General features: G+C 43.5%; 2 protein-coding genes across 2 annotated transcripts in view; one reads left to right on the top strand and one right to left on the bottom strand.

Annotated features, from left to right (window-relative positions):
• The window catches only part of KEL (Kell metallo-endopeptidase (Kell blood group)), a 17,992-nt gene extending 7,248 nt beyond the window's left edge, over positions 1-10,744 (top strand). The window contains exons 9-18 of the mRNA XM_027841319.1: positions 1,299-1,428; positions 3,953-4,066; positions 4,899-4,997; positions 5,353-5,430; positions 6,246-6,346; positions 6,543-6,653; positions 6,895-6,962; positions 7,713-7,882; positions 9,625-9,720; positions 10,523-10,744. Coding sequence (XP_027697120.1) covers positions 1,299-1,428; positions 3,953-4,066; positions 4,899-4,997; positions 5,353-5,430; positions 6,246-6,346; positions 6,543-6,653; positions 6,895-6,962; positions 7,713-7,882; positions 9,625-9,720; positions 10,523-10,684 — 1,129 coding nt within the window. The 3' untranslated portion in view covers positions 10,685-10,744. The remainder of the gene's footprint in view (positions 1-1,298; positions 1,429-3,952; positions 4,067-4,898; positions 4,998-5,352; positions 5,431-6,245; positions 6,347-6,542; positions 6,654-6,894; positions 6,963-7,712; positions 7,883-9,624; positions 9,721-10,522) is intronic.
• A 693-nt stretch (positions 10,745-11,437) lies between these two features.
• On the bottom strand, positions 11,438-12,521 carry LLCFC1 (LLLL and CFNLAS motif containing 1). The gene is made up of 2 exons (XM_027841248.1): positions 12,374-12,521; positions 11,438-11,634 (listed from the first exon to the last, which is right to left on the bottom strand). Exons 1-2 carry the CDS (start codon positions 12,519-12,521, stop codon positions 11,438-11,440), a joined length of 345 nt encoding a protein of 114 aa, XP_027697049.1.
• Between the last annotated feature and the right edge of the window lie 5,635 nt (positions 12,522-18,156).

Below are 18,156 nucleotides of genomic sequence, written 5' to 3'. Positions count from 1 at the left end.
CTTTCTTTCTTTCTTTCTTTCTTTCTTTCTTTCTTTCTTTCTTTCTTCTTTCTTTCTTTCATTCATTCATTCATTCATTCATTCATTCATTCATTCATTCATTCATTCCAGTCCATTTCTTACCTGCCTAGATCCTTTCTTCTCTGGCTGTCTGAGAATTTGTCTTCTCTATTGAACCCTAGCCCTGCTTTTTTTTTTCCTTAACCACTTTCCAAGACTGAATTCCCCCCACATCCACCAAGCTATTCTACCCACCCAGGAAACAGCAGATTACTACAGTATTTCTTGTGCTGATCGTAATTGTAGCTGGGCTGTAGACCTAGTTAGACCTAATCTTGCTGATTGTAGGAGGGACAGTCCAATCTGATTCTTACCATGATATAGTGGAGAAAATATGGATTTGTTGTCTGACAGACTTTGCTTCAAGTCTTATCTCTGAAATTTACTACCTGTGAGCACAAAGGCAAGCCTCTTAACCCCACTGGACCTCACTTCCCTCAACTGTAAAATAAAGGAATCTGACTAGATGACCTCTAAAGTCCCTTTGGGTTCTAACATTCTATGAGTCTACTGAAGGCATCACTCCCTCTCTTCTTTTCCTTTCTATTCTTTCTCTCCTACCTAGATATCTAGGTCCGTCCCTGTTTCTGATTTATTTTTGTACCTGCTACCTGCTCCAGTCCATCATTTTCATGTTAGTACAGCTCTTGGTTTCCATATTTAAACAGTCATTTACATAGAATCATCCTGGCCACAGGAGTACTTAAGAATACATGTAACTAGTTTGCTTCTACTCACCCACCTATATCTTTCCTTTCTTGTACTGGATTTGAAGTCAAAATACTGACTCTAAGTTTGGCTCCAGGGTCAACTCTGACACTCATTCTTATCTGTGTCACCTTGGTCTAGTCTTCTTTCTATTGACCTCAGTTTCCTCATCTGAAAATTAAGGGAAGTAGACTAGATTATCCCTTATGCTCCCTTTATCCTGTATTTTCCTGTGTATTGTGTTGTTGTTCAGTTGTTTCAGTCATGCCTGACTCTTTGTGACCCCTAGTAGGGTTTTCTTGGCAAAGATATTGGAGTGGTTTGCCATTTCCTTCTCCAGCTCATTTCACAGATGAGGAACTTAGACACACAGGATTAAGTGATTTGCCCAGGGTCACACAGCTAGTAGGTTTCTGAGGCCAGATTTCAGTTCAGGAAGATGAGTCTTCCTGACTCCATACCTGGTACTCTATCCACTCTACCACCTAACTGCCCCATATATTCCTTGCATATGTGTTTTCTTTTTCCAGAGACTATCTTCAAAGTCACATGATCCTACAGCTGGTATCAACGCTTGTCCCTGCCTTAGATAGTCACTTCCAGAATGCACAGAGGAATCTGAGCCAGAAGCTTCAGGAGCTGGCAGGACAGTCTCCTATTGTGAGGAAACATTAGATATAACTCCCCTGTCTGGGTTGGTGAGGGTGGGACTTGCAAATTACTTTACCAGGAACAGCATGATGAAATTGGAAGGGAAAACTGATGCCTTGGGCAAAAAAGCAAATGACAGCTGGAGGAGGGACTTCCAGTCATGGTATGTGATCCTATCAATAATCCTACAGTGATTAAAAGGCTTCATTTTCTTGCCACCAAATGTTAGAGACTGAACCCCTAACAGACCCAGGCACCCCTGAGTCCCTTGCTCCAAGCCCAGGCTCATTGCTTCACAGCAAGTCAGCAAAGTCATTCATCCTGAATGAAAGGGGTCAGGATTGTATTCGTCATCACCACCATCACCACCACCACCACCACCACCACCACCACCATCAATGGAAACGAACAAGTCAGAAAATAATGATAATATATACATCTTCACAGGACTTGTTCCTTTACAAATTTGCTGACTTGCCACAACTTTGTGAGGTAGGCAGTGCAGCTATCATATGCATTTTGCAGATTAGAAAATTGATGTTCTAAAGGTATTGCCCTATCCTTACATAGCTAGTAAGCAGTGGATACAGGACTCAAACCTAGGTCTTTATATTTCAAGTCCTGAGCTCTTTTCTTTATCTTGAACTACCTGAAAAAGGGTGTTTACAGGCATAATGGAATTCACCTGAGAGCTGAGGGCCCCTTGGAGGAGGAGACACTGCTAGGTGTGGACTCCCATTAAGGAGTCACCAGACACTATCTCCCCACCCTTGTGTTGAGCTGTGCTTCTCCAATCCCAGATTGATTATCTAGGTTTAACATACTATAACCAATGAGATCAGGTAGCCCTTACCTATGATCCTGGAGTTGTCAGAGCACCATTTCATGGCATATGAAAATGGACCTAAAGCTCAGTCATTAGTTTTAGACATTCAAACTTAGACATTAGTTATTAGACTAGAAGGCTGATGGGAAACAGGCCTTCATATAGGATACATCATTCTCTTTGAGCACCTCAACTTGAAAATTTGCTAAGTTGCTCCATATTGTAAGGCAGCATGGTTGAGTGGATCAGTGGTTGAATCTGAAGTTAGGAAGATCCAGCTTCAGATTCCACTTCTGATATTTGTGGCCATCTGCAAGTCATTTAACTTGTCTAAACTTCAGTTTATTCATTTGCAAAATGGGAATGGCGACAATACACATAGCATCTACCTTACAGAGGTGGAGATTAGGGCTGCAAGGCTCAAAAGAGATAATATATGTAAAACCTTGTACAAATCTTAGGAAGCTATATAAATGTCAGTTATCATTAGCTTCCAGTTCCTAAATGTTTGTGGTAGATACTCTGATCTATAAGAGAAGTAAATAGAAGTTTGTGCTAAATGCATAAGAAGGTTTCCTTGGGTTATTGAAGTGTTATCTGTACTGTAAATTGGAAAGGGGCGCTCTTTCTTCCCTGATATCACTGAATTTCCAAGGTTTTATGGTCATCAAGGTCACCACCATGTCACTGTGGCCAATGTGAACTCAGTGGAGGTTCTACAATTTGTTTGAAAGCATTTCCTTTGGGATATCATGAATTAGTTCTCCTTTCTTGTAGAAGTCCTGTACATCTGCTACTGAAGAACAAATATTTGTGTGGGGTGAGGAGCAGTTTCAGAGAGTCTCTATGACTATACTCTTACTCTGAAATTCCTGGCTAACAGTGTAAATCATCTTAGAAACAAGGGCCTCATCATCACAAAACCTAAATAATTTTGATTATATGAAATCAAAAAGCTTTTTTGCATAAAGAAAATCGATGAAACCAGGAAAAGAAGGGAGGCTATGAAATGGGGAGTGGGAATCTTTGCATCAATGATCTCAATAAATTTCTAAAATACAAACTAGATGAAATGAACATAGGTATATAAGACTAAGAGCCATTCCCCCAATGGACAAGAAGTCAAGCAAAATAAATAGATCTCAAAAGAAAGCAGTGGCCTCGATATGGCTCCACTGCCTCAGAGAGGAACTAGAGATCCATGCAAGTCAAATCATAAAATTCATTCATTGAAAATTACTTATTGGTCCTTTAAAAGGAATACCACTTTGGAGAGCATTTTATTTTTTGTTCTTGTTTTTAATGAAGTAAGAATTAGTATTGATATTCACTGACTCTCATGTGACCTTGAGGACGAAGGTTCTCCACCCCTGTAAGCACTTACTATACCTACTGTTGCTATCACCTGTTGAAAAGATCATCTCATAGAGTCACTATAGTATAGTACTGGATCTGGAATCCTGGATTCAAAGTCTAACTCTGACATACGAGTCTGAGCAAGCCTTTTGACTTCTCTGGGTCTTAGTCTCTTTATCTTTAAAAGAGAAATCATAATACTTTGAGCTAATTAACTCACAGAGTTATTATAAGAAAAGTAATTTATAGACCACAGAGGGCTATGTAAATGTAAGTTTACCATGTTTTCTGGGGTTTGGATGGGAAGGTATTATCCAGAAGGAGTCATTGACCTTGATCTTTCCTTCACAGACATTCAGCATCCCTCGATGGAAGAAATGCATTGAGGAGACAGGGACCTTCTTTGAGCCCACACTGGGAGCAATGTTTGTTCAGGAAACCTTCAGCCATGGCAGCCGAGATGCTGTATGACAGGATCCTTTCCCAGTTCACTTGATTCAATCCCTTCCCTTCTTTCCCTAGCCCATACTCTCCCAGAATTTTTTCATTGAATCCTTCAGCACATATTTGAATCAATCATATGGTCATTGAAAGGGGCAGCAATGGAAAAGTAGAGTTTATTGTTGTTTTAAGATAGGGGAAACTTCAGAATGTCTGAAGGTAAAAAGGAAAGGGACAATACACTTGGAGACATTGAAAATACTGTTTACAGAGAGAATCAGTATGGCAGCAAGGTCCAATGAATGGTGAGGAAGTAGGAAAAAAAAAGAATGGTCAAAGAATTCATGTTAGAAAAGGGGAATGACTTCTCCTTGAAAATGCCACTGTATTTGTTGGCATTTTCCCCTTGGTTTTTTGTGTTATGTCTATCTCTTTTTGTGTGCTCAGTCTTATTGAACTTCCTAATGAATGTATCTCATCCATTAAACAAGATACCCCTTATAGCAAAGACCTTGTCTCCTATATCGTATAGCACAATCCCTGAGGGTAGTGGTGACATCTATTGTATACCTCACTTTCTCCTTTTCACTGTCATAGAAAGTAGAGAAGATACTCAAGGGGAACCTTGGGATAAATATCATCAGAAGACTGATAGATCTCCTTTACTTTTTACCTTCTTCCCTGATGATCCTGATAACTCCAATAACCCAAGCATCACAGCCTCCATCACTATTCAACCCCCCAGGAGATCTTTTCCCATTTAATAAAAGTAAAGAGTAAGAATTTAAAGTAAAGCAGTAGGAATTAGGGGTTGATGCTTATCTCATCTCCTCAATGCCTTTCCACCAATTACCAGGCCATTCAACTTTTCTCTGAGATCAAAAATTCCTTGAGCAGACACCTGGAGAGGATTCGCTGGATGGATGCAGGAAGCCAGAGAGAAGCCCAGGCCAAGGTATGTCATAGAGAAGGATAATGAAGGGTGTTGGAGTACAGGTTGGGGAATGTGGGACAGGATGCCACCGAGTATGGGGATATTGCACTGATATGATTCCCAGACACACAAGAAGATATATATAGTCAATAAACATTAAGTGCCTACTATGGGCCAAGCATTTGCTAAGTTCTGGGGATACAAAGAAAGGCAAAAGACTTTTCCTGCCCTTAGAGAGCTCACAATCTAATGGGGGATCAATATACAGTCATTAAAGAGACATATATTTAAGACTTGTGAAAAGTTTCTGCCTCACAGCATTGAATTCCCCAGGTCCTCATCATCCAATACTTGACACCTTACCATGTTTTCCCAGTTATTTCAGCTGAAGGTAGAAATAGGGGCCCCAGAGGAGGTACTGAAACCTGATGCAAACAAACAAGACTTTGAGGATGTGAGTAAATCTGACTCCTATCATTATCCCCAATTCTTTCTTGTCCCTTATTCCTGTCTTTCTTCATCCTCATCCCTCATACCTTGTGCTTTCCCTGGGAGCCTTCCCATCAACTCTCAGTCCCTTCCTGCCCCCTCCCTTCTGTTTTCTTCCTTTTCCTACCTTTCTCTTCATCCTGAATCTCCCTGGCTTCCCCAAGAATGTCTTCCCTATTCCTCTCACACACCCTCATACATCCCTTCTACCACTCTCTATTGTCAGAGCACTATTAAAGGAAGCATAACCCAGGTTTATATATATATATATATATACATATATATGTATATAAGTAATATTTATGTAACTATATATTTGTGTATCTATATATTATATGTGTATACACATATATGTATTTAAATACAAAGTGGCTTCCTTTTCAATTATATGTATTTTATGTATTTAAAAACAATTTTCTGAGAATAGGTCCATAGATTCCTCCAGACTGTCAAAGGGGACCATGCTACAGGGAGAAAAAAAAGATTAAGGACCCTGCTCTATACCATGGAATACTATGGCAAAATGAGGTAGCAAAGGAACTGGAAACCCCATTTGGTTTTTATATCTAGCTGTGAGTGTACATTTAAAAAAAAACTAGACCTAGATATGTGTTAGGTTTCTTTACCATTGTGTCTAGGTCCTTTTGAACCTTTGTCTCTATGGAAGACTTCCATATCCCTGGAAGGCCATCAGATTGTATATCTGTTACAGTTCGGTTGCTTCTATGGGCAGCTGTGGTGCATCAGTGTGTGTATCTCTATTTTGTCCCACCATCCCAGATCAATTTTGGCCCCAGTTTCCTTCAGACATTTCTGAGTTGTTCCCGAGTCCTCCGAGAGAGAACTGTGAGAGGTTTTCTGGAGCCTCCCTCCAGTTACAGGTATAAGCAAGAGATAGTAAGTCAGAGAAACCTTTATTAAGGATCATGGGGAAGGAAACTTGGGGATTCATAGAAACAAGGACAAGGTGGGATGGCCAGGAATGGTTTGAGGCTGGATCCCTGAACCTTAGGTATTAAGGGTGGGGAATGACAAATGGTAGGGCTTGGAGTTTCATCTCTGCTCCTCTTCTTCCAGTTGGAAGATATCCCCTTGGGAGGTCAATGCCTATTACTCCATGTCTGATAATGTGGCTGTTTTCCCTGCTGGCCTCCTACAGCCTCCATTCTTCAGTCCTGATTACCCAAGGTATGGAGACATTTTGCTGGGACAAGGAGGAAAAGGGAAGGTTGTTGGGAAGGATAGGAGTCCTTGAGGAAGAGAAGGGAATGAGAGAAGGAAGTCCTTGAGAGAGGAGGGAAGGAGAGGTGTAGAGGCACAGGACTCATGATGGGATATGGAGCCAATGGGAAGATAAAAATTAGAGCACTTGGGGGAGGTCAGTAAGTGAGCTCCCTCTTTCTCCCTGACCACACCCCCTCTCTCTTAGAGCTGTGAACTTTGGAGCCACAGGCAGTGTGATGGCCCGTGAATTAATGCACATCTTCAACCAGTACTGTGGGTAACAGATGGGTTCAAGAGGGAGGATGGAAGCTTTGGGTATGAGTTTCGAAGGGCCCTATGCATCTGAAGCAGTGGGGAACTTTGATGAGTCCAACATGCTGAATCGGAGACTTGTGGTAGGGGGTTGGGGATGAGTAGGAGAGTTTGTCACACTCTCCCTCACCCCACCCCCTACAATATTGGAGGGCAATATCTATTTTAACTGGAGGGTGAAAATATTGTGCCTGGGTTGGGGGAGTAAGTCAGTCAAAAGTATTTACTAAGTACCTACTATATGCTAGGCACCATACTAAATACTTGGGATACAAAGAAAGGTAGAAGATAACCCCTGCTTTCAAGGAACTTACAGTCTATTGAAGAGGGGCTATGGTGTCATAGAGAAAAATTTGTTGGAGAAGCAGCATTGGAGGGCAGAAGATGGTAGTTCAGCCTTGGATGGGAAAGAAAAGAAGCCAGACCTCTTATGCATGGAGTTTGGGGACAAGATAGGACAGGGCTTGAGTAGGACCATGAGCTGAGGCATAGTGACAAGGTCATCATGGAGAGAAAGCCTGGCCAATCTCAGGACAAAGGTTAATCTCCTGAGGAAAACTGTCCCTTGGTTGTCAGTACCTTGTGGCAAATCTCCATTCTCCCAATGCTTGTTACATCTCTGGTCCTGGGTGTTGTCCAGATTGGGATATCCTCTACCTACTCCCTTCCTTTTCAGATACACTTATCAAGATTTTCCTATACTTACCACAGTGGTTCCAGGGGGCTGCCAAGCCTGTGACATCCCCACCCTGCATGGGGAGCTGCTCTGCTTACAGCAACACTATGAGTCCTTCTCACTGCCAGCAGGGAGTACATTCAATAGCTCCCACGCTCTTTTGGAAAATGCTGCTGATATCGGGGCACTAGTTATTGCCATGCAGGTAATTGTGCTCTCCTGCCTGTGAAGAAACCTCCGGCAGGATTCCAGAGATGTAGATCTCTAGAGCTAAAAGGGTCTTCAGAAGCTATCTAGTCCAACCCCCTCATTTGCAGAGGAGGAAACTGAGACCCAGGAAGTTTGTGTGACACCCAATGTCATCCATTGGGTTTCAAAGGTAGATTTGAACCTAGATGTTCTGACTCTAGAGCATGTTCTCTTTCCAGGACACTACATTGCCCTCAGATTCTTATTCCCTCCCTCCAAAAAATAAAATTCTTTGGAGCTGTCAAGGGACATTGGCCACTGTTTATAAAACTCCTCCTTTAGTACAACCTTCCCACTCCCATTGAGTTCTGTGCCATCTTGGGTCATCTTATTTCCCACTCAACATCTAGGTTTGCCTAAGCCTCCAGTGTTACCTCCCTACCACATCCTCCAATTTCCAAACTAGCTTTAAGTCTTATCTTTCTTGGCTCTAATCAATGCCTCAATTTCTACTCTTTCTAAATTAAGCATAGGAGGGGAAGTAAGAGCAGAATATAGGACAAAGAAACTATGGGTTGTACATAAATGTAGAGTGACCTAGAACAGAGAAATTATGGGTTGTACATGAATGTAGAGTAAAAGGGGAAGGGGCTGTGTAGAAGCCAAGAACAGTTTTGCAAGGTGTATACTGGCTGTGATATGGGGAAATTGAAAACCATTGCAGAAAGCTTGTAGTCAAAAGCTCACTGGCTCTGGAGTTTTATGACCCTGAGTTTAATCTTGGCTCTTAACTTACTACCTGTGTGACCTCTGGTCCTCAGTTTCCTAAATACGGGTATTAACTCTATGCCATCTAATTTCTTTAATCAATGTCTTGGCTAAAGGTCTGGATAGCATGTTTATCCAATATACAGATGACACAAAGCTGGGATAGCTAACACTAGATGTAGCGGGGACCTAAACATCTCTTAGCAAGGTAGCCAATGGGCTAAGACCAATAGGACAAAATTTAATAAGGGCAAATATTAGTTCTTACAATTGGATTCATAAAGAGCTACTTCACAAATACAAGATGGAGGAAGGGGCATGGTTACATAGCAACGAAAATGATCTGGGAGCTTTAGTGAACTATGATCCAATGATTAATGTGAATCAACAGTATGCTATGGTAGTCAAACAAGTGAATGTGATTTGGGGGCACATAATGCTTAGGACTATATTCTGTTCTGGTCAAACCAAATTAGTAGTATTATGTTAAGTGCTGGGTGACATTTTTTCTTTTTCTTTTTCTTTTTCTTGTGTTAGGAAAGGCATTGATAATCTGGAGAGAATGGTTAAGAGTTGTCAGATCATGCCACATGATGATCATTTGAAAGAACTGGGGATAGTAAGCCTAGAAAAGAGAAAACTCAGGTGTGGGGGTGGGGACATGACAGTTGTTTTCATGCATTTGAAGAGCTATCATGTGAAAGTGGGAATTCCACTTGTCCACATTGGGTAGAGATAATGAGAATGATGGGGGAAAAGCACAACTGGGCAAATCTAGGTTTTATGTAAGGAACAACTTCCTAGTGGGTTTCTCCTCATTGGAATTCTTCAAGCAAATTCTAGGCTGACCATTAGCCTGGTGTATTGTAGAGTAGGCGCTCTTGTTCAAGTATAACCTAGATGGCTCCTGAGTTTCCTTCTATCTCTGAGACTGACCATCTCTAAATCTCATGATCTTATTTTTCTCCCCACCATCACCACCACCTCCAGGCATACAGGAAGGGGCAACAGAAGCATAAAGGAGAGACCATTCTGCCTAGCTTAGGCCTCAGCCCCTATCAGCTCTTCTATCGAAGCTATGCCCAGGTAAGGGAGCTGTCCCTATACACAACACAGACCTCTCCCTGCCTTGCCCAACTAAAATTCCCTACTTCTCAAAACCCCTTTCCCAGATGCCTCTTCTGCCTGGAATCTCTGTTCCTAGATGCTTCTCAGAACTCCTAACATAGATTCTTCCCAAGATTTCTTCCCTGACTCCCCCCACCATAACTCTTCTTCTGCAGACCAGGATCCTCACTACCTTGAAGTGTTAATTTTCCTCACAGATCCCTACTATCACATTCATTATAGACGCTAGCCCCACCACTTCTCCACTACAATAGACATCTCCCATTTCTTCCTCCTCCTAGACAGACAGACACACACACACACACACACACACATCCCAATAACAACAACGATGCTTTACTCACCCCAGATGCTGTAGGGCATGATGCCAACACAGTCCATCTCTCTACAGACACTCTACACAATAGCACAGACTATTTTCTATAAAACTCACCCCACCAATCTCATTTTATGAATTTGCTTCAGCAGACCTTAGGTACCTTACAACATTCTCCTAACACTACCATAGATAGCCACATTTCTCTCGCCAAATCTTATTCTATCTTTGATTTATAACCATCCTCTTCTATTCCACTACGAGAACTGGTCCACTCCAATCTCTCTGCCTTCTTATGTCCTTTCTGCCCCTTGAAACATTATCTCACTAATACTCATTTTCAACCCAGTAACCACCCTACCCATTCACTGTATCCATCTGACCCTTTAACTTAGGCCTGCTGCCCACTCCATCTTGACCTGGATGAATTTTCCTTCCTCCCAGGTTATGTGTGGCAGTCCCAATCTGCAGCATGCTCTAGACCTTCACAGCCCTCCTATTCTTCGAGTCCATGGGCCCCTTAGCATTACCCCAACCTTTGCCAGATACTTCAACTGCCCAAGGGGTACCCCTATGAACCCTGGTAGACGCTGCCAACTCTGGTGATCTGCCTGAAGATGCTGCTTGGCTATGAATCAAGCACTTAATTATAAGGACCAAGGTATCCGCCACTTTCCTGCTTCTAGAAATAAAGAAGGGTTTTATCCTCTCTCCTTGTTGTTTTTCCCTATTTTGTATTCTATATCCAAAATCCAGGACAGAAAAAAGAGAGCACTATATTGGTGGTTGTAAAAAAAAAATCCAATGCCCAGATTTGGGTTCTCATAAAAATAAGATAGGAAAGGACAGAAGAATAGAGGGATGTTGAAGTCTAATGGCTAGTCATTGAATTGGAGAGATGAGAAGTTATGGAAACAGATGTGAGGGTGATGAGGGAGGGTGGAGTTAGGGCTTTGGTTCATACAAAGAGAGCTACCTCCATTTGTTTTGGGGGGTTTATTACTGTTGCTGCTGCTTGCCTCCCCATCCCCAACCCTCTGGGCATCTCTATCACAGGGCAGAGAAGAAGAGAGAGTTGGGAGAGGGATATGGTGTCCCTGGCCCAGGGTGGTGATGTCCAAGAGGCTTAGTTGCAGAAATCAGGCAGTGGTTTCAGAAACAGATGCACTCCAGTTCCCAAGAGCCATCTGAGGCCAAGGTCTAGAACCAGAGAGTGGGAGCTAGCAAGAATCAGTGCAGACATCCCCTTGGGGAGTGATAACCCTGAGGTCGGGGGAAATCAGTAGGCAATCATGAAGCCGAGGTAGATGTCCAGTTCCTCATCCAGAAACCAGGCAATGACCTCTGCCTCCATGTCCCTCATAAAAAAAACAGGATGCTGGCGATGTTGAAGCAAAAGGCCAGGTCAAAGAGGTGGTCCCGCACAGCTGTGCTCTCTTCTGGTCCCACTTCTACTTCTGCTTCTTCCTCGTGTGAGTGCTCCCCGGTCAGCAACTGTAGCACCTCTCCAACCGAGGAAGCCACAAACTGTTCCTCTAGCTCTTCGTCCCCCTCACCTAGAACCAGGGAAAACAGCGGGGATTGAAGGGTTGTTTCCCGACCTCAGTTAGCCCTGACTTGACTCTTTCCCAAATCTGGCCTGAAATCAAAAGGAAATGTGTGGTGGAATCACAAGAGGCCACCCAATATATTGCAGAGTCTTAGGACTCTGGACTTAGGAGTCAAGAGAATGGCTTCCACATTGCCCCAGATACTTGTTAGCTACGTGACCATGGGTAGGTCACTGAGTCTCAGTTTCTCATCATTGAAATGGGATAACAATGCTTGCATTGCCTACCTCATATTCATGACAAAAATTTCTTTATAAACCTCAAGGTAGCATAAACATATGTTATTATCACCACAAGCCTAACCTTGACCAATCAGGGTTCCTAGTCTCTTTGGTCTCCACCCGAAAATACATAGTGTTTGGGGAGTAGTTCTAACTCTGGGGTAGGAGGAAATCATTAAGTGATCAAGTGGTAAGCACTCCCTCTGCTCTTGTTACCCTTAATACCCTCTGAATCCTGTATGAACATTGCTAAATCCCTAACTTTGATACCAACATAACCTACACTGTAGACCCTGACACACAGTGCTCCCACACTACCATAACAGGGACTCAGGCTGCCTCTGTCCCAGTCCAGATAGTAACCCTTATCCCAAGCACATCTCTGACCTTTAGCTTATCCCAGTCTTGGGCTGAAATGTAGGGAGGGTTACCACAGTCCCCTTTCTATTCCCTTATTCCCTCACCTGTCAGGGAGGCCATCTTTTCTTTTTGGCTCCTCCCATTCTCATTTGGGTCTCCGCTCTGAGGCTTCACTCCTTGAACCAGCAGCAGCAGCAGTAAGAGGCAAACCAGAAGCAATGGCCGCTGGAGGTTGGGGACCAAAGAAGTCATCCGCCCATTTAGTGGCCCTCTGCCTACGGGCCTCCACCTGCTCAGGGAGCAGCGGCCTACCCCTGCCCCTGCCCCTGCCCTTCCCCAACACCCTTACTTTCCTGTCTGAAGAACCTGTGACCTCATGAGCTCTATGATATCATAGCTTCCTTAGCTCTGGCCCCATATTCCAGCTCCACAGCAGGTTTCCCCTTGAAAGGACAGAGGAGAATAGATACCAAAGGACAGCATAATTTTTCACAGGGCTTACAGAATCTGAAGGCTAGAAGGGGCTTCCTTCAGTCATTCTATTCATTTTTAGTGGGGGTTGGGAGTGGAGGAAAGATTAGAAAAACAGATTCAGTAGGAGAATAGAAGACACAGAATCCTTAACTCAGCAGTTCTCTCTTTATAAAACATCACTTAGAGATGAGGGAAAGGCCTTAGATAATGGCGATGGGGGAGAAGGTGGGAGGAACACACCTGGTCTGTGTATATGGAGTGGACTCTGAGTCCACTTAAGGCTCATTACCCTTTCATTCATTCAAACCCCTATGACCTTATCCCTAATCTCTGGGTTTCCCATTAAATATTGTGCCCTCTCCTGGATTGATTTATCCTCAAATGTTCAGACTAGGATATCCTCTCATGAAGTATCTCTAAGTTCACATTTTCATAACTAAGAAGGGAAAACACTTGGCCTGGAGAACAAATATTTAGAAGCCAATACTCCTGGATCTTTTCCAAAGAGTTCATGGTTTGGAAAGTGGATGACAGGGAAAAGGGAAGGAGTTGAAAGGGGCAATTATAGGCAGGAAGGAGGGGTCATCTAAGGGATTAGATCTTGTCCTGGTAGGACTGTGGAATGTCTATAGACAGTCTTTCCTTGCCTGAAATGCGGCATGCCTCCTGTGAATTGGTATTTATCCCAGAACTTTGCAGGGAGACTTCCAATCCCTAAGCACTCCCTCAGACAGCCTGTTACCAGTGATTAGCAATGTCTAATTATCTGCTTCCAGATGTCCCACCTCACCTAGAAAATCAGCATGAGTAAAGGCTTGGCAGGGAAGAAGATTAGGGTCTGGGCTGGAAACGACTAGATGGTCAGCAGATGCTGTTGTCTGAGAGGAAGGGCAACCTTAGGCAAAGAATATTATTGACAACTGGAGTAGCACAACCAATTTGCACAAGGTAGGACTCTTGGAGAAAAATCATTCACCCAGCTCACGTGCAAGTACTTGGACCCACACATGCAGTCATCTGTATATTGATGTTCACAGGAATAAAGACACATGGCTGAGCACACACATGAAACTCACTCCCCATATGTGGCCAGATGAAGGAAGGAAGGAGAAGGAACCATAGCTTGGTGATTGGGTGAGAGTGGAAGGAGTAACTTCTGGTTGCTGGGAAAGGTGGATAAAACCTGAGTGTCTATGTGGCCTTGATAACCCCAGCCCTGCACCCAATGACCCTGCCAGTACAGGGAGCAGATGCCTGGGTGGAAAAATACTCGGGGCTTCTCCTGGCTGCAGTGGGGGGTGGGGCTTTCTAACTGCTGGCTGAAGGAGATTGCATTTTGTTTCCTTATGGGGTTTTATGGGGCATCAGAGTGTGGAAGGGAAGGGGGAAGGAAGGGAAAAGAAATAGGCCATTATATAGCTCCTACTATGCTCCAGGCACTGTGCTAAGCACTTTTACAAATATTATCTCATTTGATCCTCACAACAACCCTGAGAAGTATGTATGACTATGATCCCCATTTTAGAGTTGAGGAAACTGAGTCAGGCAGAGGCTAAGTGACTGCCCAGAACCACAAGGTTAGTCAGTGTCTGAGGCCAGATGTGTCTTCAAGCCTTTCTCAAGTCAGGCCCAGCATTCGATCGACAGTGTCACCATCTGAGTAGAAGAGGGATCACACAAGAAATAGAAGAGGCCTAACTTCTCTCCTTTGATCTCCTCTCTTCCACCCCCTTGCCTCAAATCTGCCTAATTTCCCCAAAAGAGGAAGACGCCAAGTATGGAAATGTTTGTTTTATTCCATAAAATTAAAAAAAAAGTTCCTGGGACAAAACTAAAAATTCCATATGTCCTATTTCTTTACTTTTCTTATAAGCAGGCAAAAAAAGTTTTGTTGCTTTGGGAAGAGAGGAATAATATCAAATTAAGCAGATCTGGAAAGGGCAGGACAAAGAGATACAGCAACATATCCTGTTTCCACCCCCATTCCAATCTCATTTCCCATCCCATCTAGGACACAGGACAGCATGTCCCTGGTGTTAAGTGACCCTAGAATAATGGGTTAGAATCTGACCACCCAAATTTGACTCTACTACTTTCCTACCAATGACTTTGGGAACAGGCCACTTAGATCTGGGCTCTCTCTGTAAAAATAAAGGTGCTGACCTAAATGATATCTAAAATCCTTTGATGGTATGATTAAGGTCAGCATTCAGTGAGGGAGAATATGTCTAACCAAGACCTGGGAGGTGCTTGGACAATGGTCACCAAAAAAGAAAAAAAAAGATTGTGGAAGGAGAGAATAAAGAAAAGAAAAGGAGAGAAATACAAGGTAGAGAGAACTGATCATAATAATTTACCTGTATATAGTATTTTATGAATATATACATTTCATTTCATTTTCACAATAGTCTTATGAGGTAGGTATTATTAAGTAGCATCATTCCTATTTTACAGAGAAAGAAGCTAAGAATTGGGAAGCTAAATTATTTACCCATGCTCACACAATAAGTGGCAAACCTGGAACTCCAATCTAAGCCTACTTGCTCCAGTTCTGATGCTCTTTCCACTGAGAAGGGCAAAACAGGAAAAAGAGAACAGGGGTTCTATTCAAATGGCCATCTCGCTAAATGTCTATGAGACTCCGGAGTGGCAGAGTTCTTCCAACGCTACACACCTCGCCCTTGCCTCAGATGCACACACTCCCCTTACAGAGGAGGAAGCAGAGAGAGGAAAATTAGCATAAGGCCACTCAGAAGGTCAGAGCAAGTCCTCCAGAAAGAAGAGTCAAGTATCCTGATTTGCATGATGGGTATTCTCCTTTCTTGCCTCCTTGGCTTGTGGGGAGGCCAAATCATAATGCCCTCAGTGCCCCAAACCCCTGGTTCACCTGTCTTGTGCGGCTCTGACCGACCTGGCCAGACTCCTTCTGAGGCTGCCCCTCCCACTTTCTCCCAACCCCTCAAGGATTAATTTTATGGGCCTCTTTTTTCCTTGGCAGGGGATCCTTACCTTTCCCTACTGCTGCTTATCAATCCATCTACCCACCCTCCCCAACCTTATCAGGCCCTCCATCTCCTCAGACAGTCCCTAAGGTTACAGAGCCATTCACCAATTCCCAACATTGCCTCAGCCTCTAGCAAGGTAGAAAAAAATCCCACAGAGCCTACCCCCTACTTTCTTACTCTCCACCCCCTCACCCTCCAAGAGAGGTGATTAGCTATGGGAAGTGGTAGGGAAACCAATCATTGTTCTTACAGTAATCTCCTCCCTAGAATCTTTTTCTTCTTCATAAGCTTCTCAGATGTATAGGTGGAAAGAACCATAAAGGCCAACCTCCTTATTTTACAGATAAGACAACTGAGGCCAAGAGAGTTTAAGTAACATGCCCAAAGTCACTTTTTTTGGAAATTCAGTCTCAGGTTCTATGACTCCCAATTTGACTGTCTTCCCATGGTATCCTTCCTTTCTTCTCTTTCATCTCTCATACAGAAATGGATAAAAGAACATCTAAACCCAAAGTGAGCATGGGTGAGGAAGGAGTAACCAAAATACTCATCCACAAAAGTCAGTTCTCCCCTCCAGGCCTCACATTTCTGCGATGCCAAATGATGGAGTTGGATTAGATAATCATTAAGGTTCCCTCCCACTCTCATGATATCTGAATCTCTTTTCAGCTCCTCAGTAATTCCCTATAATTTTAATAACCTCCCCAAAGGTCATTGGGTAATCTTTGGTGCTGCTGAAGCACGTTGGCCTCATCCAGGCTCTGGGGCCATCTCTGCTATGGTAAGTCCAACTTTCCCTCTTCTTGAGTGGAGGACCCCCGCCCCCACCCCATGTTCCTTATTCTCAGAACCAAAAGCTTGAGGGAATGTCCTAGGGTGAATGGATCAGGAAGCTCTTTTTCAGAGTAATCAGTAGGGATTCTCCTGGTTGTAAAGCCTTCCTTGAAGCATGTCTTAGCTTTCTGCAACTCCCATAATTAAGCCTCACAATTTTTAGTCCAAAAGTTGCATATCAGCCACACAATGAGAAGGACCCTGAAAGGGGAGTCAAAAAAGCATGGATGCTATCCTGAGTTCTGCCATCCACTTAGACCACTTAACCTCTGTGCCCTTGTTTTTACATTTGGAAATTTCAGTGAACGATTACCACCACCACCACCCCACCCCCTAACCTCACATACCATCCACAAGATTGTTGTTAGAATAAAATTATAGATCTAACCATGCTTTGAAAAGGTCCAAAAGTTACCCACGTGCACGGTGTTATTATGGTAAAATGACATAGTAGGGTTTAACCTCAACCCCTCCTTTTACTGCCAATAACGATCAAGACTCCTGGTACAATGGAAAAGAGAATGTGGAGTCAGAGGAACTGGGTTCAGATCTTACCGTGTGTGTGTGTGTGTGTGTGTGTGTGTGTGTGTGTGTGTGTGTGTGACTTTGGGGCAAATTATTTCACCTTCCTTATCCTTAGGGTTACCTAATCTGTAAAAACAATTAATCTCTAATATCTCTTTAAGCTCTAAGCCCCATGCTTCTATTCCAATAGAATGTAAGTTTCTTGAGGACAGGGGTTATTCCATTTTTGTCACTGAATTCAGGATAGCTGTCATAGCTGTGTATCTAGCAGATGCTTTATAAAGGTTTGTTGAGTTCCTTCTCTAACTCAGCCCTTACCCTTTGACCTTGCCCAAACTTTTTGTCATGTCTGGGTAACTCCACTCCTTGGCAGGCAAAGGGGTAGGTGCTGTCTCCCTCCCATTCTAGGCATGTGAAAGAGCGATCTAGCCCAGGTCTTGCTCTCAAAGGACTAGAGGTTGGGACAGGAAAAAAAAAGAAAAAGAACATGGGCTCAGAGACTTAGGCATGGAAAGGATTTTAATGATTATCTAGTCTGACCCCCTCATTTTCCAGGAAATTCAAGCAGAGACTGTTGAAATAACCTGTCTCAGATTGCAGGTAACAAGTAACAAAACCAGAGTTGAATTCTGACTCAGGAGAAAGGAGTGGGATTAATAGAGTAAAAGCGTTTGAGAGCAGTGGAGAAAAGCTGACAGTAGGAGGCAGGGGCAAAGGGGATGAGGTGGGAGCAAAGATGATACCAGGTGAGAGGGAGTTGGATTAAATCCTCTGACGGGGTCCACCGCTCCTTTTTCTTAATCTTGTCTATCTTTGCTGATGCCTGCCCCTCAGTCCTAGCCTAGGTCTGTCCCTCCCCATTGTTACCATCCCCCTCCCCCATTCTCCCTGTCCTTGTCAGTACACCTGATTCCCTCCCTCTCCCTCCACAATTGCCTCAGGTGTAGGGCTGGGTTCTGGGCAGTGGGGGCTCAGCCCTATAAAGAGCTCCGGCTCCTCCCTCCTCCTCTCCCGGCTGTACAGCTGCAGTCTCCTTACCCTGAACTCAT

The sequence above is a fragment of the Vombatus ursinus genome, unplaced genomic scaffold (assembly GCF_900497805.2).
Source record: "Vombatus ursinus unplaced genomic scaffold, bare-nosed wombat genome assembly UNPS02014858.1, whole genome shotgun sequence".
NCBI classification, from domain to species: domain Eukaryota; kingdom Metazoa; phylum Chordata; class Mammalia; order Diprotodontia; family Vombatidae; genus Vombatus; species Vombatus ursinus.
This window is presented reverse-complemented; position numbering and strand designations above follow the sequence as displayed.

What these genes read in the sequence shown, in the direction of transcription:
- LLCFC1 (XM_027841248.1), bottom strand. Translation starts at nt 12,521, where the DNA reads ATGACTTCTTTGGTCCCCAACCTCCAGCGGCCATTGCTTCTGGTTTGC. An exon ending in AAAGATGGCCTCCCTGACAG is followed by an intron (nt 11,635 to 12,373) that starts GTGAGGGAATAA and finishes CCCTGGTTCTAG; the next exon opens with GTGAGGGGGACGAAGAGCTA.